This window comes from Callionymus lyra, chromosome 10, assembly GCF_982586985.1.
Source record: "Callionymus lyra chromosome 10, fCalLyr1.hap1.1, whole genome shotgun sequence".
Lineage (NCBI taxonomy): Eukaryota > Metazoa > Chordata > Actinopteri > Syngnathiformes > Callionymidae > Callionymus > Callionymus lyra.
The window spans coordinates 5558556-5585517 of NC_141827.1; the positions used below are offsets into that span (position 1 = coordinate 5558556).

The window sequence follows — 26962 nt, forward strand, 5'->3', positions numbered from 1 at the left end:
CAACACCAGAGTCAGGTACTGGACAATACTACACATATATACTTGTTACTACATTATCACAACACCAGAGTCAAGTACTGGACAATACTACACATATATACTTGTTACTACACTATCACAACACCAGAGTCAGGTACTGGACAATACTACACATATATACTTGTTACTACATTATCACAACACCAGAGTCAAGTACTGGACAATACAACACATATATACTTGTTACTACACTATCACAACACCAGAGTCAAATACTCGACAATACTACACATATATCCTTGTTACTACACTATCACAACACCAGAGTCAAGTACTGGACAATACTACACATATATCCTTGTTACTACACTATCACAACACCAGAGTCAAGTACTGGACAATACAACACATATATACTTGTTACTACACTATCACAACACCAGAGTCAAGTACTGGACAATACTACACATATATACTTGTTACTACACTATCACAACACCAGAGTCAAGTACTGGACAATACTACACATATATACTTGTTACTACACTATCACAACACCAGAGACAAGTACTGGACAATACTACACATATATACTTGTTACTACACTATCACAACACCAGAGTCAAATACTCGACAATACTACACATATATCCTTGTTACTACACTATCACAACACCAGAGTCAAGTACTGGACAATACAACACATATATACTTGTTACTACACTATCACAACACCAGAGTCAAGTACTGGACAATACAACACATATATACTTGTTACTACACTATCACAACACCAGAGTCAAGTACTGGACAATGCAACACATATATACTTGTTACTACACTATCACAACACCAGAGTCAAGTACTAGACAATACTACACATATATACTTGTTACTACACTATCACAACACCAGAGTAAAGTACTGGACAATACTACACATATATACTTCATTATGTCACTATGTATCGTATCATTGACACTATGATACGTCAGATTCACACAAACATGGAGCTGTGACTCACAAAGACTAATAAAACCGATATATCCTGATGTTCTAAAGAAAATGTATCAAACTACTTTATTTTTAGCGAGCGTTGAAGCTATTTTTAAGCCACTCAAGACGAAAAGGCGCCGCAGGAAGTCATGACACGTTTCTCCTCGACAGGGGACAACAAAGATGGCGAGGAAGGAAACGTGATCCACTACGACGACGACGCCATTTCCAAACTGCTGGATCGGAGTCGAGACGCCACCGAGGACACAGAGATCCAGAACATGAACGAGTACCTGAGCTCCTTCAAGGTCGCCCAGTACGTGGTGAAGGAGGAGGACGGAGAGGTGAGAGGGTCGCTCCTCAGGGCGCCTTCTGGCTCAGCTCAGATCCAGGAGACACAGTTTATAGCAACTGATTTAACGTCGAGACGCACAAGTTCCTTTTACATTCATGATAGTTTAATAAAATAAAAAAAAAGGAATTAAATATAAAGTCACTTCTCTGAGCAAAACAAATGTGTCTAATCATAATATCAGAGTTTTAAACTAGGAGGATATATTTTACTAAAGCTTAATTAGTCCAAATAAAACCTAAAAAAAGAGAGACTGCAAACTTCCCTAAAAAAGTAGATCTTAAATACATATATATATATATATAATAAAATATTTTAAAATAGGTTTTCATATCCTTTATTTTTTATATTTGACTTTTAGTGAACACAGATAAGAATCTGTCAATAAAAACAAACATTTTAATAGTTTATTGGGAGCTCAGTTGTCTTTTTTTTTATTACTTAAATTACTGAATATTAAGTTTAAAAATATTAACCAGAACATTTCTCAGGAAATAATAATTCAGGATAAATTGTGAATATTAGAAGAAAAAATAAACATTTTGTAAATATGATAATGATTGGAAGAATATGATGATAAACTATAAGGAAATTGGAAAGAAAATAGTCAAATGGACATAAAAATGTCTAATTGATGGGAAAAAAAGAGAAAAAATCATCAACATATTTAAACATCCAAATATTTATAGAAAAAAACGATTAAAAAGAGTTTATATTAAAAGAATCAGAAACTTGTTTGAAACTAGAATTAATAATACAAACTAAAATGTCATATTTCTTTAAAGATCGATACAATACATGTTTAAAAAGATAGTTACTTTGCTACATAGATTCATTCTGAAAGTAGTGACGAGTGAAATAGGAACCTTCAGGTAGACCTCGGAGGATGATCTGGTTTCTTGGTTCCTGTTCCAGGAGGAGGTGGAGCGCGAGATCATCAAGCAGGAGGAGAACGTGGACCCGGACTACTGGGAGAAGCTCCTGCGGCACCATTACGAGCAGCAGCAGGAGGATCTGGCCCGGAACCTCGGCAAAGGCAAACGCATCCGCAAGCAGGTCAACTACAACGACACCACGCAGGAGGACCAAGGTGAGTCGGGTCAGGATCAGGATCAGGATCAGGATCAGGATCAGATGTGTGTTTGGATACTTTAGACTAGACTTAGTATTTAACCCTCAGCATGATTGTTCAAGTGGAACTTTTTATTATTTTGTTTCTTCATTTTTCAAACGTTTTTTTTTTTTTATTCAGTTCAGTAGAGATTCACTGACATCTAGTGGCAATATTTATATTTACAGTCTTCAAAGTAGAACAACTGTATGAGTATTTAAGGAAAATGTAAAAAGTACAATACAAACAGTTGACTCTTTTATAAATTAGAAAAACAACAAAGAAACGCATATGTTTATTTATATATCTTTATATTCAACCTAAATTGTAAATAAAATCAACGTTTTTAATCTTTTTTTTTTCATCTTTCTAATAAAAAATAATTAAATGTAATGTAAATATATATATATATATAAAATGCAACATTTACTTGTGAGATTGTAACATAGGTCTGTTATATTTATACTCGGTGTTATAATTTTCTTATCTTTTCTCTAATTTTTCTAAGCTTTATTGTTTTATTTAGTTTATACTTGAGATGATGACATCTAGTGGCAGTATTACTACACACGGTCGTAAAAGTAAAATATTTATCTTTGTTATTATAATACAATAATATTAAAAGTTAAGTAAAAGTAGTTCCGTTATTTTTATATTTTTATTCATTTAGTCATTAGACTTTTGTCTTTCCATTATTTTTGTTTCTGGATTTTTTCAAACATTTGTTTTTGCAACTTACAGTAAACAACTACGTGTATTTAAAGAAAAGGTAAACATTTGAATAAAATTAAACAGTTGACTCTTTTGCAAATTAAAAACAAATATATTTATACATTTAATTATATTAAACCTACATTTAAAATACAATTCCCGAGGTTCCTCGTTTTTTTTTTTTTTTTTATGTGATATGTTTTTTTATTTAAAACATATTTTAGACAAGCATTTAGAATGTCGTCTTTACTATTTTTTTCTTTTCTTTATTTTAAAAAGATTTGTTTTTATTTAGTTCATAGTTGAGATACAGTGACATCTAGTGGCAGTTTTACTGCTAACAGTCGTAAAGTAGAGAAGGACGAGCTTTTATTGCCAGTTTTGTAAACACAAGAACTATTGCGGTACAGATTAAAAATATATATACTTACAATTATTGATTTAACCTTAATTGTAAATAAAATAGCTGAAGCTGAACTTTCTTTCTAAAATATATACAATTTAATCTTTCTTATTAAAAACATTTTTGGAAAATATGTCAATAATGCCACATTTAATATTATATTGTAGGTCCGTTATTGTGTTATTTTTACTCATATTTTAAAATATATCAACATATATTTATCTTAAAATCTTGTTTACCACGAACCATGTTAGCACATTAGCTAAAACTGCTAGTTAGCTTGAGGAGTATTTTTACTCTTATTATGGTCATTTAATTTTTGTTATCATTCCTTTTTAATGTTATAAAGTGTTGCTGTTCCAAAAATTGTTGGAAAGGTATTCAAAAACATGGATGTTGACTATTTATCTGTAGTTTTACATTAAAATCATGATAATCATGATCTAGTTATTACAAATTATGTCTATTTTAGTTTTATTACATTCAATTGTTAAAAAAAAGTTTTTTACCTTTGAGTCTGGTGAAGATCTTCGACTGACCTTTAAATGTTAATATTCTGAATTAAAGTTTTTAAAGTAGTGACCTTTGATTCAGGTGTAGTGAGTACGCATGCGCGGCGGTCGCCATGAGTTAGCGCTAAGTACGATGGCGCCAACAGGTGGCCAAGCCTGGAACACACTGTACTGTTTCTCTTGGATGTGTGGCTCAGAGTGGCAGGACGATCTTTCAGACAATCAGTCGGAGTATTCTGTGGGGTCCGAGGACGAGGACGAAGACTTCGAGGAGAGACCTGAAGGTAGGAGATTAAAAAAAATCTAGTCGGTGAATTTATAAATGAAGAAACGTGTGTTAAAAAGTGGATTAAATGATAAGAATAAGATAAAAAGATAAAAATGTATTATGTTTTACTTCAATGATGATTTCTTGTAAAATTGTTTTTAATTAAATATAATTTTCGTAAATTGGATTTGGACAATCTGATTTGTTTTTTTTAATTTAAATAAGAGAAAATGAGACAGAACTAGTTTGAAGATCAGTTAATCATAAGTTACACACGTCAACAAGAGACCCACATGTGCAGGAGGTCGCAGACACTCGCGTCGACAGCTGAAGAACGAGAAGGACAAACCTCTTCCTCCGTTACTGGCTCGTGTCGGCGGCAGCATCGAGGTACGACTCACACCGGATTGATGAGTTTCATCAATGTGTTCACTTTCATAACATTATGACCGGCTGATCAACATTCACTCTGATCAGGTGACGATCATGAGACTATTATAATCATGATCTTCATATGATCTTTAAACAATTGTATAATAAAGTTTTACCTTACCTTAATCATGTGACGGTCATGAGAATATTATCACCATACTGTGATTATCATGTGAACATCATGTCATCATGAGACGATCTTGTTCATGTGACGATCATGTGACGATCATAATCATGGTCTCCAAATAATCATGTGACGATCATGTGACGATCATAATCATGGTCTTCAAATAATCATGTGACTATCATGTGACGATCAAAATCATGGTCTTCAAATAATCATGTGACGATCATAATCATGGTCTTCAAATAATCATGTGACTATCATGTGACGATCATAATCATGGTCTTCAAATAATCATGTGACTATCATGTGACTATCATAATCATGGTCTCCAAATAATCATGTGACGATCATGTGACTATCATAATCATGGTCTCCAAATAATCATGTGACTATCATGTGACTATCATAATCATGGTCTCCAAATAATCATGTGACGATCATGTGACGATCATAATCATGTGACGTTCATGTGACGATCATAATCATGTGACGTTCATGTGACTATCATAATCATGGTCTTCAAATAATCATGTGACTATCATGTGACTATCATAATCATGGTCTCCAAATAATCATGTGACGATCATGTGACGATCATAATCATGTGACGTTCATGTGACGATCATAATCATGTGACTATCATGTGACGATCATAATCATGGTCTCCAAATAATCATGTGACGATCATGTGACGATCATAATCATGTGACGTTCATGTGACGATCATAATCATGTGACTATCATGTGACGATCATAATCATGGTCTTCAAATAATGATGTGACGATCATGTGACGATCATAATCATGTGACGTTCATGTGATGATCATAATCATGGTCTCCAAATAATCATGTGACTATCATGTGGCAATCAAGTGAAATTTATGTGACAATATGATATTTATGTGACGATCATGTGACAATCATATGAATATCATGTCACAATAATGTTACGATCATGTTACGATCATGACCATCATGTGACAATCATGTGAAAATCATGTGACAATCATGTGTTACAATCATGACAATCATATGAAGATCATGTGACAATAATGTTACGATCATGTTACGATCATGACCATCATGTGATCATCATGTGATAATCATGTGATAATCATGTGACAATCATGTGACAATCATGTGACGATCATGTTACAATCATGTGACAATCATGTGTTACAATCATGACCATCATGTGATAATCATGTGACAATGATGTGACAATCATATGAAGATCATGTGACAATAATGTTATGATCATGTTACGATCATGTAACAATCATGTGACAATAATGTAACTATCATGTTACGATCATGACCATCATGTGATAATCATGTGATAATCATGTGACAATCATGTGACGATCATGTTACAATCATGTGTTACAATCATGACCATCATGTGATAATCATGTGATAATCATGTGATAATCATGTGACAATCATGTGATGATCATGTTACAATCATGTGACAATCATGTGACAATCATCTGTGACAATCATCTGTGACAATCATGACCATCATGTGACAATCATATGAAGATCATGTGACAATAATGTTACGATCATGTTACGATCATGTGACAATCATGTGACGATCATGTGACGATCATGTGACGATCATGTGACAATCATATGACAATCATGTGATTATAATTTGACGATCGTGTTACAATCATGACGATCATGTGATAATTATGTGACAATCATGTGATAATCATGTTCCGATCATGTGATAATCATGTGATGATCATGTGACGATCATGTGACAATCATGTGACGATCATGTTCCGATCATGTTCCGATCATGTTCCGATCATGTTCCGATCATGTTCCGATCATGACCATCATGTGATGATCATGTGACGATCATGACCATCATGTGATAATCATGTGATGATCATCTGACAATCATGAAAATCATGTGACAATCATGACGATCATGTGATGAACATGCAAACATCATGTCACGATCATAGGCCGATCATGTGGGATCATGATCATGCTTTAACATAAAGCTTGTAGAAAGTGACAAACTGAAGATGAAGAAACCAAAGGTCCCTTCAAAGTTCTTCACTGTCACCCCTCAGGTTCTGGGGTTCAACGCCCGCCAGAGGAAAGCCTTCCTGAACGCCATCATGCGGTGGGGGATGCCGCCTCAGGACGCCTTCAACTCTCACTGGCTGGTCCGAGACCTGCGAGGGAAGAGCGAGCGGGAATTTAGGTACGATCGAAACCTTCAAGCTTCTCCTGGTGTCCATGTTCATCAACCTCTGCTGGTCTTCAGGGCCTACGTGTCTCTGTTCATGAGACACCTCTGTGAACCTGGAGCCGACGGAGCCGAGACGTTTGCCGACGGAGTCCCTCGTGAAGGACTGTCTCGCCAGCACGTCCTCACCAGGATCGGAGTCATGTCGCTGGTCAGGAAGAAGGTACCTGAACGTGTCACAGGTTTTTTTATAAAGTGCAGTGACTCAGAAACCTTTAATCTTTTTATAATGTATTCATTTTTATTGTATTAATTATTCACTGAGCGTGAAATGATATTATTTCAGTTGATTGAGTCTCAATAGTATTACTCTGCAAGTCTCCGTAGTTTTCATTTGTGAGCCTCTGCAGTATTACTCTGTGAGTCCTTATAATATTAATCAATGAGGCTCCGTAGTATTACTCTGCAAGGCTTAGTAATATTACACTGCGATGCTCCATAGTATTACTCCGCGAGGCTTAGTAGTATTACTCCACGATGCTCCAGAGTATTACTCCAGGATGCTCCATAATATTACTTCGCGAGGCTTAGTAGTATTACTCCACGATGCTCCAGAGTATTACTCCAGGATGCTCCATAATATTACTCCGCGAGGCTTAGTAGTATTACTCCACGATGCTCCAGAGTATTACTCCAGAATGCTCCATAATATTCCTCCGCGAGGCTTAGTAGTATTACTCCACGATGCTCCATAGTATTACTTCACAATGCTCCATAATATTACTCCGCGAGGCTTAGTAGTATTACTCCACGATGCTCCATAGTATTACTCCGCGAGGCTTAGTAGTATTACTCCATGATGCTCCATATTATTACTCCGCGAGGCTAAGTAGTATTACTTTGCGAGGCTCCTTAGTTTTACTCCGCGAGGCTCTGTAATATTACTGAGCGAGGCTTCATAGTATTACTCTGCAAGGCTCTGTGGTCTTACTCTACGAGGCTTCGTAGTAACACTCTGCGAGGCTGTGTTATATTACTCAGGGAGGCTTCATAGTATTACTCTGCGAGGCTCCGTGGTCAAACTTCACGAGGCTTCTTAGTAATACTCCGCAAGGCTGTGTAATATTGCCCCGCGAGGCTTCGTAGTATTACTCCACGAGGCTTCATAGCATTACTCCATGAGGCTCTGTAGTCTTACTCTGTGAGTCTCTGTAGTATTTCACGCAATAGATTGTGGTATTACTTGGCGCGACTCAGTATTATTACTCCATAAGTCTCCCTAGTATTATACTGTGTCTAAAGTACATTAAAACCCGTTGCCATGTATGTTTGCCTGATATTGCACTTTAAAAATATCTTAAAGTATCTTTTCACAGTGTTCTCCACATTGGGTTCTCAGCACACACACACACACACACACTTGTTGACACGTTACGTTGCAGGTCCAGGAGTTCGAACACGTGAACGGGAAGCTAAGTTCTCCGGAGCTGATCCCCATCGGGATCGAGTTGAAGAAGCTGACGGAGAGCGTCTCCTCCGAACCCAACACGCCGGTTCCAGAGAGTCCCGTGGCCACGCAGCCGGGCACGCCGGTCCCTGCAGGTCAGCACCGCGGTCTCACCGTTTAGTAGTCCACCTTTGACTCTTGACCTTTGACCCAAGACAAGACCGAGGGGCTCCAGGGCGGCAGCGCCGAAGACAAGGAGTCTCCGGAGCAGGACGCGAGGAAGCTTCAGGATCAGGAGGTCTTTGTTCTTCACGCGACTCACTTCCTCGTGAAAAACCTCCGTCAAGTTTTTTAATGTCTCCCCAGACCTCAGAGCCCGGATCAGCGCCGGAGAAGTCCGCCGACAGCGAGGAGAACAGGTCCGGCTCTCAGGTGAAGACCTCGGCCGAGAGAACCGAGTCACCTTCTAAGAAGAGCGACTCATCCGGCAAGGACGTCGCCATGGAGACGGCCGAGCTGTCGTCCGGTCAGAGCTCGATCAGAAGTGAGGATGAAAAAAAAACACGCGGGTGAAGGTTTTGTTTTATTCATGGAGTCGTCGTCGTTCGCAGCGGAGCTCGGGAAGGACGAGAGTCTTCCTGGGAAAGTGTTCGACAAAGATGCCAAAGCAGGTCATTTGAGTTCAAACTTTGATCTGAGAATCAACTTCAAATGTTCATTTTTCTGTTTGTTCAAGTCAAAAGTTTGATTAAAAATGTGATTTAATGGAGATCAAATTGTAAACATTTGGTACTAGTATTTATATTTACAAATATATTACACAAAATACATATTAATTTAATAACTGTAAAATGTGAAATATACTTAAAACAAATTGTTAAACACAAATTTTGTGGACCCAGAACCACATTAGCTTATTAGCTTGTGTTATGATACATCTGAAACTGCTACTTGCTAGTTAGTTAACTTTACTATTTCTTTTTTAAACCTTATTTTTATATCCATAATTAGTTTAATATAATGTTATTCTTAAAAAAAAGTTGTGTTATTAATGTGTTACTTCTACAGTTTTATTAAATGTAAGATAACTAAATAAAAACCTAATTACGTCGCTAAACTAACAAGCTAACTCTATTAGCGTTTCCATATTAGCTTTTGTAATGTAATATCTGAAACTACAACACAGAAGTTAGCAACTTTGCTATTTCCTTCTTTTTTAGAGTAATATTCTATCAATTTTTCATTAAATATATGTTAATCCTATACAAGTGTGGTTATTAATGTGTAACTTCTCAAGTTAGATGTAATGTTGTAAGATAAGAATATAAAAACCTGTGTCGCTGAACTAACAAGCTTTATTAGCATAGCTATATTAGCTTTTGTAATGTTATTTCGGAAAGTGCTACACAGAAGTTAGCAACTTCGCCCTTTCCATCTGTTTTAGAGTAATATTCTATCCATATTTCAATAAATATATGTTAATCCTATAAAAGTGCTGTTATTAATGTGTTACTTCTTAAGTTGCTGAAGTTTGCTAAAATACCAATTGTGTAGCTAAACTGACAAGCTAACCCTATTAGCATTACCATATTAGCCTTTAGCAAACATTGTTATTACTAAAGTTCTATTACTCTGGATTATCTCCATATGTATAAACTTGTATATGAATATTTTCTGAAATATATATTATTAGATTATTAGTATCTAGTATTTAGTTGCTGGGTTAGCATGTTTACAACAATTACTTGTGTAGACACATACACAATAAATGTATTTTAATGCTAAAGATATTGAAGAAATACATAAAATAAAATAAGAAAATGGAGAAATATATCAACAATTCAATTGAAATCTTAATTGTGGTTTAACTCATTGCCAACAAGATTACATTTAATGCCAGATTACTTTAAAATAAATAAACTTAACTAAACAATGTGAACGTTTCAGACGAGGTGAAAAGCGAAGACGCCGTAGAGACGCGACTGAACGGAGACAAGGATCCTCTGGACGACGTGGACGACGGCAAGAAGGACGACAAGAATGGATTCAAAACCAAATTCATGTTCAACATCGCAGACGGAGGATTCACAGGTGAGAAGAACAGAATATGTTGTGTACAACGTTGAGCTTGAATTAGCTGGAGGATCAAGAAACAAAACAATATTAATACAAAAAAATATAAAAAATAGTGTTTTATTTAGTTTATTTAGTTTGAATTGTTTCTAACTTTTTTAAATTGAAATGTTTTATTGATAAAATAAACTTTTCCTTTAGTTGAAAATATTGTGTTTTTATTGAAGCAACTTTTGTTTCAATTAAAAATATTTTTCGGATTTAACCAATTTTTTCTTATTTAAAGAACATTTTTAAAGTTAAAAGGTAATAAAGTAGCTTCATGTAAAAAAAAAAAAAAACCTTTAAATCCCTATGCTGCAAAAAAAAGAAATGAAATGAAATATTTTCAATAAAAAAGTCTTCTGCTAGACAAAAAAGTTTTGTTGAGATTGAATAAAAACAAATGTTCTACCCATAATATAGTCCAAAACAAAATGATATAAATGTAATCAAAGTAAAATTCAATAAAAAAGTTTTCAAATATATCTAAATTGTATTAGGTTTTATTAAAGCAACCCTGGTTAAACCTTTTTTTTCTCGTTTGAAACCATCTTTTCCTTTTTATTTTTATTTTTTATTTTTTATTGAACCTTTTTTTGTTAAAAGAAAAATGAAATGAAAAATCGTTCAAATTCCTTTTTATTTACTTTGAATAGTTTTTTATTGAACTTTATTTTAATTGAAATATGTTTTATTGAATGAAGCAACTTTTTTTTGGATTGAAAATATCTTTTGGATTGAACCAATATTTGCTTATTAAAAGTAAAAATATTTTAATTTAATTTCTTTTAAAAAGTTGCTTTATTTAAAAAACATTTTAAATCCCCTACAAAAAATAATGGAATAAAGACAATAAAGATCAATCAAAGAAACGTTTTCAATGAAAAACATGAAATCCCTTTGTTTGGATCAGCATTTTTCAAGCACTTTTCTCCTGATTAAATAATTAAAGAAAATATACTAAGCAGTTGCGCAGTTGAAGTATTATGTTGACCAGTAGGAGGAGTAGTAGTCACAGTAGTTTTTCAGTACTGATAGTATTAACTGTTTAGACGGAGTATTTGAACCAGGGCCGGGTCTAGACAGGCATGTATGAGGGGGCAGCCACAAATCTTGAGGGGGCATTGTGCTGTTACTTACTTACTTACATGTAAGTTTGAGGGGGCACAACATTTATTTGAGGGGGCCAGGCCCCCTCTTGCCCCTGCCTAGACCCGGCCCTGATTTGAACAAAGTAAGCATGAGCTGTAGTAGTAGTAGTACAAGTAAGAAAATCTCATTAATAGCGTCAGAAAAGGTCATAAAAATACATTTTATAGTGAAAACTTGTCGATTATAGAACAATATATGTTTTTAAAAGAAAGTTGTTCAAAAGTGTCGACTCCCCCCCCCAGAGCTACACACTCTCTGGCAGACGGAGGAACGAGCCGCCCTCTCCTCCGGGAAGATCCACGACATCTGGCACCGTCGCCATGACTACTGGCTCCTGGCCGGCATCGTCACGTATCCTTTTTTTTTAAATTTGGATTCTTCCCTCGGGAGCGTTCTTTTGTTTCCCTTCACCAGCCGTCACTCAAGGCACGGCTACGCTCGCTGGCAGGACATCCAGAACGACCCGCGCTACGCCATCCTGAACGAGCCCTTCAAGAGCGAGATCCACAAGGGCAACTACCTGGAGATGAAGAACAAGTTCCTGGCTCGCAGGTTCAAGGTAATCCTCGTCGTCCAGGCGATGAATTGACCCCACCATCCACGCTCGTGTCTCAGTTGCTGGAGCAGGCTCTGGTGATCGAGGAGCAGCTGCGGCGGGCGGCGTACCTGAACATGACCCAGGACCCCACGCACCCCGCCATGGCCCTCAACACCCGCTTCGCCGAGGTGGAGTGTCTGGCCGAGTCGCACCAGCATCTCTCCAAAGAGTCTCTGGCCGGTAACAAGCCTGCCAACGCTGTGCTGCACAAAGGTCTGTGGACTGGTGCTGAAACACTGAGTTGAGTTCAAGTCGCATTACATGTTGTGTGTGTCTGTGTGTCCGCACGTGTGTGTCTGTGTGTTGTGAATGATAGATAGATAATGATGTGTGTTTGTGAGTGGGGTGGGTGTTTGTGTGGGTGAGAAGGTGTGGTGTGTTCTGTACCTTTTGTTTGTGTTGTGTTTTGTGTGTTGTTTTTGAGTGCGAGAGTGTGGTGTGTGAAAGTGTGTGAAAGTGTGGCGTGTTGTGTGTGTGAGTGTGTTGTGTGTGTTTGTTAGTAAGTGTTTTTGTGTGCTTGTGTGTCTGTGTGTGTTTGCCTTTAATTGTGTGTTTAAGTGTTTGATTTGCTGTTTGTGAGTGTGTTGTGTGTGTTTGTTGGTAAGTGTTTTTGTGTGCTTGTGTGTCTGTGTGTGTTTGCCGGTAATTGTGTGTGTAATAGTTTGATTTGCTGTGTGTGAGTGGGTTGTGTTCTGTGTGCGAGAGTTTGGTGTGTTGTGTGTGTTTGTTGCTAAGTTTTTTTGTGTGCTTGTGTGTCTGTGTGTGTTTGCCTGTAATTGTGTGTTTAAGTGTTTGATTTGCTGTTTGTGAGTGTGTTGTGTGTGTTTGTTGGTAAGTGTTTTTGTGTGCTTGTGTGTCTGTGTGTGTTTGCCGGTAATTGTGTGTGTAATAGTTTGATTTGCTGTGTGTGAGTGGGTTGTGTTCTGTGTGCGAGAGTTTGGTGTGTTGTGTGTGTTTGTTGGTAAGTGTTTTTGTGTGCTTGTGTGTCTGTGTGTGTTTGCCTGTAATTGTGTACTGTTTGTGTGACTGTGTGTGCGTTCATGTGTAGGTTTGCGTGCATGTGTGTGCCTGTGACTGCATATGTGTGTCTCTGTGAGTGTAGGTGTGTGTCCTTTTTTTTTAATGTCGCAGTGATCCTTGAAAGTGTGTTTGTGATTGCATGTGTGTCTGTGAGTGTAGGTGTGTGTACTTTATTTAAATGTTGCCACTTTTCTTTACAGTGTGTCTGTGAATGCTGTGTGAGTGTGTGTGTCTGTGAGTGTAGGTGTGTGTACTTTTTTTTTGGAATGTTGCAGCGATCCTTTAAAGTGTGTCTGTGATTGCATGTGTGTGTGTGTGTGTGTCTGTGAGTGTTGGTGTGTGTGTGTGTCTGTGAATGTAGGTGTGTGAGTGTGTGTGTCTGTGAGTGTTGGTGAGTGTGTGTGTCTGTGAATGTAGTTGTGTGTCCTTTTTTTTTGAATGTCGCAGTGATCCTTGAAAGGGTTTGTGATTGCATGTGTGTCTGTGAGTGTAGGTGTGTGTACTTTATTTAAATGTTGCCACTTTCCTTTACAGTGTGTCTTTGAATGCTGTGTGAGTGTGTGTGTCTGTGAGTGTAGGTGTGTGTACTTTTTTTTTGGAATGTTGCAACGATCCTTTAAAGTGTGTCTGTGATTTCATGTGTGTGTCTGTGAGTGTAGGTGTGTGTGTGTGTGTGAGAGTGTAGGTGTGTGTGTGTGTGTGTGTGTGTGAGTGTAGGTGTGTGTGTGTGAGTGTAGGTGTGTGTGTGTGTGTGTGTGTGTGAGTGTAGGTGTGTGTGTGTGAGTGTAGGTGTGTGTGTGTGTGTGTGTGAGTGTAGGTGTGTGTCTGTGAGTGTAGGTGTGTGTGTGTGTGTGTGTGTGTGTGTGAGTGTAGGTGTGTGTGTGTGTGTGTGTGAGTGTAGGTGTGTGTCTGTGAGTGTAGGTGTGTGTGTGTGTGTGAGTGTAGGTGTGTGTGTGTGTGTGTGTGTGTGTGTGTGAGTGTAGGTGTGTGTGTGTGAGTGTAGGTGTGTGTGTGTGTGTGTGTGTGTGTGTGAGTGTAGTTCCGTGTGTGTACTGTAACTCAAACATGACTCTGGCTGATGGAGTGAGACATCCCTATATGTGTGCAGTCCTGAACCAGCTGGAGGAACTTCTGAGTGACATGAAGGCCGATGTGACCCGACTCCCCAACATGCTGTCCCGGATCCCGCCGGTGTCGGCCCGCCTGCAGATGTCGGAGCGCAGCATCTTGAGCCGCCTCACCAGCCGAGGCCCCGAGCCGCCGCCGCCGCCGCCGCAGCAGGTCCGTCGATCCGGAACCATCGATTGAACGCGTGCGCGGCGGATCGTTAGCATGCTAACAAGCCTCGCCGACTCGAGGACCCGGTCAGGGAGTGAGAAGCAGAACCACTTTGAAGTCCTCCGTAGTCACGACACAGTCGTTCCCGACTCCGAGTCCCTGTGGAAACATTCCCAGGTGTAATTGAAAAAAAAAAAGCAATGTTTACCTTCTCGGCTTCAGCTCCACGTTTGAGTCCCGCAGGATTTGGACTTCAGTGCTTTCTGCCTCTTTCATCTCTCCGAGGTGGTCCGTGGATCCGTCTCCCTGTTTTCACTCTGACTCAGCAAATCGCTCAAGTTTCACACTTCATTTCCTCGCCTGGTTTCAAAAAAAGTGTTTGTTTTTGCTTCTCCTCAGACTTTCAGCTCAGGTGGATTCGGCTGCTCTCAGATGTACGGCGGCGGCTTTGGCGGAGGATTCCGGGGTCCGGGCGGGCAGCCCATGATCAACTACAGTCAGATGCCTCTGGGGCCGTACGTTAGCGGTAGGTAGCGAGTGCTAACATGCTAATCCAAGACAAATACATGGAACTGAAGTGGTTTAAACCATGATCCCATTTTAGAATTAAACTTCAACCCCAGACACGTCTTTTTGTAGGTCGTCTAGAACATGGTTTTAGGGGTTGGTAGAAAAACCAGAAGCTATGATAGGCTCGGACTCATTTGGATACATTAAACAATTTGAGTTAAACACAAAAACACTTTATTTCTGTTAACCTAACAAAGACAAGACCCTGATATATTTTGATGAAAATCCAATTTTTCAGGGTTAGGGTTAGGGTTAGGTTTAGGGTTACCCTTACCCCTTAACCCTTCTATTGTAAGCTTACATGAAGTTGGTAACTTCATTTTGGGTCTTGTTGATGATCTTGTTGACAACAAAAGTTGACGACCAAGTCAAATCATGTGTCTCGTGCCAAAGTAAATGGAACGAAATTTGTGATCAATGGTCAGGCCTTTGACCAAAGATTTTCTGGACCAGGGTTTATGTCCAGATAACAAGCTAGGACTAGAATCATTAGGCCTAATGATTTTTTTTTAAAACTGTTACGAGTCAGGATTTCAGGGACTGAGAACCAAGACAATCCTCAAACATGTTATCGGTCAAACCTAAGACAAGTCCAAGAGTTTTGAAACCCTGAACTTCTTGGTTTGAATTTGTTGGGACAATTTTACAGAACCGAACAAAAAAACTTATGACGGATCTTGAGTTCATGACCATGAGAGTTTGAAGCCAAAGCCTTCAGGGTTCAGAGATCAACAGTCATCACCACTAGGAGGCACCAAGACGATACTTTTGTCAGGGTCCAAAATGAAATACAGTCTAATTTAGGGTTTTAACTATTTAATCGACAAAGTTGTTGATTCATTAAAGGTCTAGTTGGTCAGTGTTAGTCTAGTCTCATATTTTGACCCAAAATGAGAAACTTACCTTCAGGATCAATTTGACAAACATTAGATTAAAAGTAAAAAAGGTTCCAAGACGAAGAAGAAGACTTTGGCCCTTTTTACACCGGCCTGTCATGGCCCTACTTCACTCAGTTTGTGTTGTGTTTCCACCAGAACGGTGCCTTGAAGCGGATTCTACTTTAGTACCTGCTCCTCTCTGGTTCTGATTGACCCGAGCCAGCACTTAAAACATGGCAGCCACCGACTGCTGACCATTGATCGGTCCGACATCATTGACATCAACAACATCGCGACTCCCAACACACGAAACAAACGTACGGTATTTCGGTCCGAAACATGTTGTTCACTGATCCATGTATGAGGTCTGGGACGTACACCGTTGCCTCAAAGTTTCGCTATGCTATGTCAAGCCGGTAGCTGGGCCCGAGGAAACACAACTGAACAAAGTAGAGTAGAGCCAAGATTAGTTAAGTTAGTAAATCTAAATAAGCTCAGTAGGTCAAGGCAAAGTTAAGACCAATACCCCTAGAGATTGGGGTCATGGGATTGCGCACTACCAATGACAAGATGAACGTAGTCTGTGTCTCCAAGTAATGATAATACTCTTGACTAAAGTGTATCTTGCTTGAAAAGAGAATTGAACCTCTGTCCTCACCAGTGTCTAACGGACCCCCAACCCCTACAAGCCATTTGGACAAAAAGACACTTGAGTCGCTGAGAGACGTGAACACACCGGACCTCAAGTCGGGCAAACCCAGTGATGTCATCTGTATCGAGGACTAGATCACGAACCCTGATGAGACGTTCACTGACTCGTCGGAGAAGTGGGGAAGAAGGAAGAAAGGCGTCGACGTGGAAGCTGTCTATCTTAGCAATTGCACTTTTATCTTCAAAAAGGAAAGTATTTCGCTTGATATGCGACTTTGAGAGCCGAGGATTAAGAAAGAAGCTCTTCCGGGAGACGAGGAAGGAAAAACTGAATTTTGATGTTGGGGCTCGTTTAAATCTGGGAATGTTTTTTTTTGTTGTCCCTGCCTTGACTTTTTATCATTCAGCCAGAGTGCACATTGTTGCTTTCCATTATTACGCCTAATCCCCGTGCACTGTGACTCCCTGGAGCAGTAGGTACGACGGCAGCTCGTACTCCCCGAATCAATATTGTTCATTTAAGTGTGTTTTGTCATTCATGTAGTGATCAGTGAAGAATCTATTTATTTCAACACATGATGAACATGTACAGTTTGCAGTTTTCTGGACTTTTTCTCGGTATCAACGTCGGTACCTTGGACCACTAGTACATATATCACTGCAGTATGAAGCGTAATCATCGGCAGCTACTTTTGTTTGTGGATGTTTTCGGTCGACTTTCAGAAGGTTTCGTCAGATCCGACCGGAGATGAGATGACAGTATTTTAAACGAATCATGCCTGGACGCTCACAGATACCACTCTCGAGTGTCTGTGTCAACCTGTGTAGCTGGGACAGAATACGCATCCCAATAAAGAATTGATGTTTCAGAAAAAGTTCCACAGAAAGTGTTTCCAAAACACGACAAATGCATCAATACGATCGATGAACAATTGAAAATGTATCCGTAGCAAACTATCACCCCTGTGGTTGATTGAAGAATTGAACTTCTACGAAACTATTTGATCGCAGCTGAGAAAAGTTCAAGATCTTCAAACTCTGACAGAGGACGATACAGACATTTAATAATGACCAGATGAAAAAACGGAGCCAGAACGTACTGTATTTTTCGGACTTTAAGGCGCACTTATAATCCTTCGATTTTCTCAAACATTGTGCCTCATAATCCGGATGTATTTTTGTGCCTACTTACCTCAAACTGATTTTATGTATAGGCTGCGCAAAAATGAATGAAGCCCAGCCAGGCGGCTCCCCAGTATTTTCCATGATGCTCCGTAGTATTATTTTGTTAAGCTACATGGTATTACTCCGCGAGGCTCCATAGTATAACTCAACAGGGCTCTGTGGTACTACTTCGCAAGTCTCTCTTGTATTACTCTGCAAGGCTCTTAGTATTACTCTGTGAGGCTCTGGTATATTAGTCCGCAAGGTGCTGTAATATTACTCCGCTGGGACTCTGTAGTATTACTCTGCTGGGACTCTGTAGTTTTACTCCGCTAGGGCTCCATAGTATTACTCCTCAAGGCTCTGTAGTATAACTCTGCGAGGCTCTGTAGTATTACTCCGCTGGGGCTCTGAATTATTACTCCGCCATGGCTTTGAATTATTACTCCGCTGAGGCTCCATAGTATTACTTCTCGAGGCTCTGTGGTATTACTTCTCGAGGCTCCGTAGTATTACTCCACAACGCTCCGTAGTATTACTCAGCGAGGTTCTGTAGTATTACTCTGAAAGGCTCTGTAATATTACTCTGAAAGGCTCCGTAGTATTACTCCGTGAGGCTCTGAAGTCAGGCGCCTCAGAGTAAGTCGCACTGCGCTCAATGCACCTTATAATCCGGTGAACCTAATGGTCTGAAAAATACGGCACTTGTTAAGGTAAAAAAAAATCCCCAAATATCAGAAAAGTCAAAAGGTACAGATTTTGTCACAAGCAGTTTATTCCTAATAGTTTCTTTGCCTGTTGGTAGTTTCGAAATCACAAAGCTCGACGTTGACGCCATAACGTTTGAATAGCTTCAGGTTTGATCTGACGAGGCCTTTTGACAGTTGGTCCAGATTGAAGACGTTTATCTCCTTCTGTATTTAACTCGACTGCAGTACTGAGTTCTTGTTTTTACCTCAACATCTCACTCATTCATTGTGTTTGTACGTGAGCTTTGCAAAAAAAAAGAGGGCTTTGACTTAAAAACGTATCACACATGATCGATTTTATTGATTTAAAAAAACACAGTATTTTCTATCATTTAATTCCGTGCCCTGACATCTGTAAATGAAGTGAATCTTCTCTTGCTTTAAGACAATTACTAATTAACCAATAATCAATATCAATAAAATACGGGTGTTTAACCGAAACAAACGTCCTCACCCTAAACATTAGGATCCATTGGAAGTGTATTACATTCACTTGTAAAAGAAAAATGTGACTGATTGTCTTCCTGATGGTTCCTCCCGAGGTGACCTTCGATGACTTCACTGTGTTCAGAATTGGAGACGAAACATGTGCCTCTGCAAGTGTTTTTAGGAACCCATGACGGGAATACGACCACTAACCCTTTTTCTCCTCAATACGATGGTTGGACAATTATTGTGAATGTTTACCATAAGAAGGATGAAAAACATACTTAGACTTTATTGCAACAATAGGTTCAAACATATTCACTAAAATAACTTTAAGAAGGAATTCAAAGGGTTCCAAGAAGTTATTTAAAAAAAGATATTTAACATCCAATTTGTTACTCTTTACCCTAGTACTTCCTTGATCCTGCGTGTATCAGAGGGTTTGTGTCGTAACAAAAGTGTTTGAAGTTCCGGACCTCACCTGTGGTCAAGGTATAAAGGCCACTTTCTGTCCTTCATTTTGAGGTTTTTCCAGCCACACCCGGCCTGAAGAAGGACACGTTTAAAGGTCGCTCTCACCCTTTTGATCAGTGTCAGCTCGTGTCGTTTGGAAAAACCTCCAACTCTCTGGTTGGAGGTTTCAAGACTTGATTTCTCAGTCAATCCAATTATTTGAATTCATATCTTAGGAGTATTTATTCCGATACTGCTACATTAGAGCTACATTTTTTTTATGTTTGCAAAAAATGTTGCCGACCACCACATGAAGTGTTTACAAGTGTGTTTTTTTTAATTTGTTGCGTTTCCGTTAAGCCATGAATTACTTGACTACTACATGTCGCTAGGTCGCTCGACAGATAGAACCTCAGAAACATGTAAATACTTGAAAGTTCTTTGCAGGAATTAGTCCATATGACAAAGAGTTACGACTCAAAGTGATGGAGAAGAGAAAAGGAAAAAAAAGAATGTCTGCTGGACGGTGTGGCCATGAACCCTGAATCATGACTGGAAATACAATCAAACTGAAGCCCGGATGAATGTATCGTCAGTTGGGATTGAAAAAAAAACAAAAAAAAAACAAGGCTTCAGTCTAATATTCTACGTGTTTCCGATATACGTTCGCGCTTATGAACGTGGCTTCAAAGCTGCAGAAGAAACTGCTAAAAACGGCACCTTTTGTTGCGGCGAATGCGAGCATGTGGCGCGTCGACCACCGTGTCCACGAGAGCAACTACGTGTCTAGCATTTACCGAACGCCAGCGCCGACCCGGCGCGTTTGTTTCTGATATTCGTGCTGTAAAGCGATTGAATGAAAAAAAAAAAAAAAAGTGAATTGTCACATTTTTATTTGTATTCTGTGTATTTGTTTAACGTGTTTTAATAAATCTGGACAACATCACTTCGCTTGTCGTTTTGTGAGTATGCACAATGTACATACTAACTAGTAACTAATTCTCAACAGATAGTATCAAACTCTGCTGCTACACACTAACAGGAAATGATGCGACAACTTCTTCTCTTACTACTATTTAACGATGGTTGCGACCAGCTGTTTGAACGCTATCGCCACCTGCTGGCAGCACGATTTGCAAGTTTGGAAAAAGAAATCGAAATATTAGCGAGATATTTACGCTGGTATCCGAAGACGTCTCATCCTTCTACTGCTGCTGAAAGTGCACCTGTAAGTATATGAATATATATATATATATATATATATATATATATATATATATATATATATACGTTTACGTCACTAAGATGGAGCCGTTTATGGTAGATAGTGTCCATCGATCCATACTCAGTTTTGTGGGCGTTTTAGTACTCCAATTTAGCACTACATTTCGCATACTAAGAATTGAGACGCACTTACGCACTAAAAATACTAACTTTGAGTATGCTAGTATGCGATTTGAGACACAGCACAGGTGGTAACGGACGACCCTCACCTGGTCAATCACCCTGTTGGGTTTCAGCCCATGCATTGGTTCCAACTCCTCCCTATGGTTCTCAGTTCCTGCCCCTTGAAGGATATATTTTGGCTCCAAACTCCAGCTCAAATGCAACTGAAGAAGCTTCTCGGAATAAAGGTGAAAAGTTTTCCTACATAGTCCAGTTGACTTTGCCTTTGATATTGACACTGTTTCACCTGAAACTCTTTTTTTTTTCATTATATATATATATATATTTATATATGTGTATCCATATAAATACATGTATTTGCTATATATATGATAATTATACTTTTATACATACAAGCAGGTCACAGCAGGGGGCCGTCAACAATGAGTCTGGTTCTGCTCCAGGTTTCTGCCTTCTAAACTTTACTTTACTTTTTATATTTATAGAGCGCTTTTCTAGACCAGGGTAACAAAGCGCTTAGACAATAAAAAAAATACTCAAGAAATATAAACAAAAAAGATCGAGATAACACTCATTGTTGAGTTTCCAGATCTGTTTTTCCTTTTCTCCACTAAAGTCTTCTGTAAACTGTATAATGTCTTGAGATAACTTTGTTATGATAAGACACTTTAAATCAAATTGAAATGAATTGAATTCAATTAAAATTGAATTGAATTATCCTTATTTTTAATACAAACATTCTAGTGTTTGCTCGCCAACAAACAGAAAGTGCTTTGATTCATTTGTGTGAGGAGAGTATATGGTTTTTTTTTTAAATTTATTATATAATTTCATTATATTTAAGTCAGTATATTGTTATATAACTTGTTTTCTTTAACTTCCCTTAACAAGGTAGAAATATTGACATCTCAAGTCTCATTAAAAGGATCATGACAGACAATTAAAAATTGAATTTAAAAAGCGTATTTTTGGTTTAAAACTAATTGATATCTGTTTTCAATTTGTTTGTGAAGTGGTTAAAAAAATAAGATTAAAAAAATCCATGGAATACATTATTTTGAAAACATCTAAATGTATGTGTATATATACATGCATACTTTTGTATATACTTTTTACTTGTTTTACTCACTCACTCACAGTTGAGCAATGGTGAGCAGTAAATATTTGTCTTCACTATCTTCTTCTCCCCAACAAACAGGAAGTGCTGCGAGTAACTGTCGCCCTTAATTCCTTCCGTCCCTCCCTATGGCTCGCTCTCATTGGTCACATGACGCCTACATGAAGCGCCATTGGCCACACTCCGGACTCAACCCTGCTCCCATTGGCCGGCTGACTGAGGGAGCGCTCGGTAACCTTTTTCCTGCTGCTGTCTGGGCAACAGCAGGGACTGGACAGCAAAAGAAAGACTGTAGGGCCAGATGGGGGGGGTGGTGGGAGAGGACAACTGAACAAGAGAGGGAATTGGAGGGAGGACCCGATCCAGAGAAAAGGGGGTGGGATCAGGAGGGGTTACCTCATCTGAAGCCGACACACGGTGCAGGGAAGAACTTGTGGGAAAGTAAACAGCACAGTAGCATTCCATTCTGTGTGCAGGAGGCTGGAGAGATGGACCAGCTCCACCCGGCGTTCTGCTGAAACCCCCTGACTTTTATGGAGGAGGAACAGGATTAAAGGGTCAACGGGGAGTCCCTGAAGCTGCCCCCCCCAGGACACACCACCGAGGAGGTACGTCTTCAGAACTCTCCTGATATACTTGTAATTGTACTACAACTGCCTTTTCCTTTTGCAAAGGGAGCAGCTTTGTCCATTGATAGAGGGGGGGGGGTTCCCTGACCGGCAGTCACAGAACAGCTTGAGAGGACAGGCGTGGGGGGGGGGGGTGCACTGGAGGAGAGGATGACAGTTACTGACCACATGAGTACACCCCATCATGGACGATTAAACCCTGAGTCCGGCTCCCTGGGAGGGAAGGCCTTGTTATGATGGTGCCGGCCGGCGTGGACGCCAGGAATCGCTCACCGCCTCGTTGCTCTGTTAGCACACTTGCTAGGCTGCGTTCTGGCTGGGGAGGACTGTTCCATGTGTCGTGATAGCAGCCCGAGGCATCATACAGCAAGGGTCAACCAGGCCTTTATCTTATGGGTATCACTTTGCAAGACACATCCATGTCTTTTCAAGGATGTCGACACCTACCTTGGATTATGAGTCAGTAGTTATACGTGTCACCACCCAGATGTAAATACTTATATCTTATTGCTATATTTGTACTGCTATATATACTTCTTAGGCCTTTTCTGAAAAGAGTGATCAGTAAACATTGAAGCAGTTCAATCCTGGGCTCGAGCTTCCGTTGACCCTAATGTCAATTTAGGCACAAAGATGTTGTAATGCTTTAAAGATAGAACATAGTATCCTCTAGTGTGTACATCGTTTATTGTTGGTTACATGACATTGTACTCACCACGTAAGAATACCATGAAACTTCAATGGTCATGACATCGATGTCCAGTAACGATGACCATGATGTTGACGACGGCGTTTATTGAGGTGAATGACTCGAGTTTCTTACGGGTCTACTCTGCGTCAAATACTTTGTATTCCACGAAACTTTCGACATGCAAACAGAAGCCAAGTGACGTAGTGATATGCAGAACTCCCTCAGTGGTCAGTGCTCATCTGTTGGCCAATAGCATCCTGAGTTTATATATACACGGCACATCCCACAATCCTGCAATTTAGAAGAAAGTCTGCAATATTCGAAGACATACCACGATATATGAACAGCGATATAGCGACTTCTCTTTTTGTAACCTTTGCTAGAGTAACTTATTGAGTACCAAAACCTTAGAAAACCACTTTGTAAGTAGCAAGTACCAGTGAGAGAAACTTGTCATCTACTGATAGTTTGACATACAGTGTATTTATTAAGTACCGCTATTCAAAGGTGTTTAGGGTCACAATGTTGTCTATAGTACTGCAACGATCGAACTCAATGAGTCATGAAAACACGAGTAAGATTATCGAGAGTTGTAATTAAAATATGTGTGATATTGATTCGGTCAAAGGTCGCACCAGAAGTACATCCAAACCTCCTTAACATACCACGTCAAGAAAACAAAGTACCGATGACCTGTAACGGCTCTTTTCCACTAACCAGTCCCTACTCCATCCTACTCGACTCATCCTGGCTCGACACTATTTTGTTGGGTTGTGTTTCCGACGCCCCTGCCACCTACTCATGGTTGGCGATCCTAACGTATTGCCGCAAAAAACTTGGAGGCAATGGCATACTTACCAGACGCAAATAAACAGTAAACAAATTCCCAAAGGAGACCTCCTGAGGGATCAATAAAGCTCTACCTAAATAGGTCTCGACCTTGTCCGTGGAACAACTTTTGTAACCCCCATATTGCACTCCCTCTCGCCTACTACTTTTTGAACGTATTTCTAGTATTCGGAGCTGGTGACGTCACTCTCTCATCTATCAGTCGATTGTTGTCTTGAAACCAGAGCAGGTGCTAAGATGCTACAGTGCTCTTGGGAACACAGCATAGATAAGAACTTTGTTCGTCTACATGGGCCAAAATAAATAACAAATCCCTTTTATTGTGTCCTTAAAAAGTGTTTTCCACTGTGGACACGGACAGGCCTGATTTATACGCGTCTTATTCAAACGTTAACAAGTGAAATAGAAGTTTACAGTTTAGTGAAGTCTGACATTAATGAGGAAACTTTCGCCTCTGAGTGCATTTTTTTTGGGGAGATCCTGTAACTTCAGGCCGTAAATAAGGAAGGTTACCCTGGTCTGAACCATCCCAGACTGAGGGTTACCTCCTTTAAATACAAAGCCCCCTCCAAGGATGGATTTCACGCTGTTTCTATGGCCTGAATTGAAAAGGGAGTCCGGGAGGAAAAGGGTTAAAAAGGGGGAGCAGCGGGACCTTTGACCAAGTCATTTGCATCTTGAGTAACAGCCTGGTTTTCTTCCTCCCTCGCCCGGATGTCCAAGAGGCCTCCACTGAACAGGATTTCTAACCCCTTAGTCACTCCCGAGAACAGACCTTAGCAATCTGTGCACGCCTGTCCCGGAGCAAAGGCTTCCCCCGTCAGCGTGAGCAGCGCTGTCATCTGATCGCAGCGACACGCCTGTCTAATGTTCACGAGGCGACCGGATCACACAGGAACCACCTTCCCTTGGGAACGTCACACAATGTGAGGACGATCATGTGATGTCTCACTCGCACCAGTGATCACTGGACCGGAGCAACTTCTCGGGAGTGAATGAAAGGGAATGTTGTTTGTTGTTCCTCCACAGTGGGAGCGTCGCGGCTCATAGTGACGGATGGTTGTGTGGAAGTGGAAAAGCTTTTAATGTGGACGTCCGGCCTCGGTGACCTCAATAATGTGGTGATATGAGGAGATTAGAGATGATTCGGAGTGATATCTAAAACACAAAAAGCAGCCCCCTGTCAACCCCCCCCCCACTCTCAAATGATGCTTTGTTCTTTTTTGAGGTCATACTTTTGGGAACCCCCCCCCCCCCTTCCTGCCCCCCCGGAACTACAGTCTGGTCTTAAAATGTCAGAAACAGCTTTATTCATTGATATTTTGTTTGGATTGTGCAAAGAATGTTTAAGGAACATAAAAAGGTCTTTAACAAGGTCTGTTCCATTTTAACAAGCATCCTTGTCTCAGTTGGAATCCTCGAAAGGTCAAAGGTTACTTTGACATGCACTTCCAAAACAAATATTGCAAAGAATGTTTTTAACAGTCACTGATAAACACATATTACTGACATATTATTGATAAACTGTATTTTGTAGGGCTGTGGCAGTACTTTAATCTCACAATACGATTCAATTCAATATATTCAGCTCCGGATACGATACACTACGATATATTCAGCTAATGAAACAATTTGCTACAATACATTTTGCTACACTTATAAATACTATATAATATGATTTTTTAAAAACAATTTTAATGGACTTTTTCATGACATCTTGTGACTTTTTCACGCCTCTTTGTAGAATTATTAGAACGGAAAGTTCAAAGTTTGTCCAAAAATCAGCTTAAAAAGCGGCGCGAGGCGGCTGTATCCTCTTGTCCTCAGTCAGCCACAGGATTTCGCGGAATTTAAATGTTTCTTTAGCTGAAGAGGATGTGATGGCCGCTTCCATCTAGTGGCCAAAAGTTGAATTACTGTATCCTCTTGACCTCAGTCAGGAACAGGATCTCGCGGAATTTAAATATTTCTTTAGCTGCGGAGGACGTGATGGCTGCTGCCATCTAGTGGCCTAAAGTATAATTGCTGTATCCTCTTGTCCTCAGTCACCCACAGGATTTCGCAGAACTTCAATGTTTCTGTAGCTGCAGCGGACGTGATGGCTGCTGCCATCTGGTGGCCTAAAGTTTATTTCAACACAACAATGAACAAACAAAGTGAATATTTCCATGTTAATTATTAATTAAATATATGGAATTATTTGAATCTCAACACACTTTATTAAAATATAAACTATACATAACTATGTTAACATAAAATAATAACTTAGCTTCAGTTAACTGGTTTCAGTAAAGTGCTTTCTCAGTGGTTAAACAAAGTTGCCATGACAACAGTAGTGATTTGTCTTCAGGGAAATAATGTAGTAGCAAACATAAGATATAAACTTTATAATAGGTTTATTTTTTTAATGGTGGCCAGTTTATATTTTGGCGTTTGCTAAAACGTTAGCACGCTGACCATGATGGATTTATTAGTGAAGTGCTACTTCACTCAAAAATAAAAATAATTGGTTAAAAGTCAAGTTTTAGACTCAATGATGAGGCACAAAGATCCGACTGTTCAGTATCGTGGGCTCAGCTGCTTATTTTTAGCATTTTAGTGCTTCGTTCAATTAGCATTTCACGTGTGGTTTTTGTACTTCATGTTCCTCCGTGTTATAGATTTTTA

The 26962-nt window shown here is 39.4% G+C and overlaps 2 protein-coding genes across 5 annotated transcripts in view; both read left to right on the forward strand.

Annotated features, from left to right (window-relative positions):
• Nucleotides 1-20515, forward strand: part of chd5 (chromodomain helicase DNA binding protein 5) — a 57738-nt gene extending 37223 nt beyond the window's left edge. Inside the window, exons 24-40 of one of the 3 annotated variants that reach the window (XM_087801894.1) lie at nucleotides 1147-1319; nucleotides 2243-2417; nucleotides 4262-4348; nucleotides 4634-4722; nucleotides 6983-7116; nucleotides 7180-7324; nucleotides 8544-8703; nucleotides 8764-8846; nucleotides 8915-9092; nucleotides 9160-9219; nucleotides 10496-10639; nucleotides 12058-12166; nucleotides 12242-12374; nucleotides 12431-12626; nucleotides 14542-14714; nucleotides 15111-15237; nucleotides 16821-20515. In XM_087801894.1, the coding sequence (XP_087658020.1) occupies nucleotides 1147-1319; nucleotides 2243-2417; nucleotides 4262-4348; nucleotides 4634-4722; nucleotides 6983-7116; nucleotides 7180-7324; nucleotides 8544-8703; nucleotides 8764-8846; nucleotides 8915-9092; nucleotides 9160-9219; nucleotides 10496-10639; nucleotides 12058-12166; nucleotides 12242-12374; nucleotides 12431-12626; nucleotides 14542-14714; nucleotides 15111-15237; nucleotides 16821-16945 (2291 nt within the window). In that variant the 3' untranslated portion in view covers nucleotides 16946-20515. Of the gene's footprint in view, nucleotides 1-1146; nucleotides 1320-2242; nucleotides 2418-4261; nucleotides 4349-4633; nucleotides 4723-6982; nucleotides 7117-7179; nucleotides 7325-8543; nucleotides 8704-8763; nucleotides 8847-8914; nucleotides 9093-9159; nucleotides 9220-10495; nucleotides 10640-12057; nucleotides 12167-12241; nucleotides 12375-12430; nucleotides 12654-14541; nucleotides 14715-15110; nucleotides 15238-16820 lie in introns of all 3 variants that reach the window. The other 2 variants (XM_087801893.1, XM_087801895.1) reach the window with 2 other exon arrangements.
• A 2008-nt stretch (nucleotides 20516-22523) lies between these two features.
• The window catches only part of arhgef10la (Rho guanine nucleotide exchange factor 10 like a), a 218917-nt gene continuing 214478 nt past the window's right edge, over nucleotides 22524-26962 (forward strand). For both annotated transcript variants that reach the window (XM_087800820.1, XM_087800821.1), the window contains exon 1: nucleotides 22524-22734. The gene's annotated coding sequence lies outside the window, so the exon portion shown is untranslated. The remainder of the gene's footprint in view (nucleotides 22735-26962) is intronic.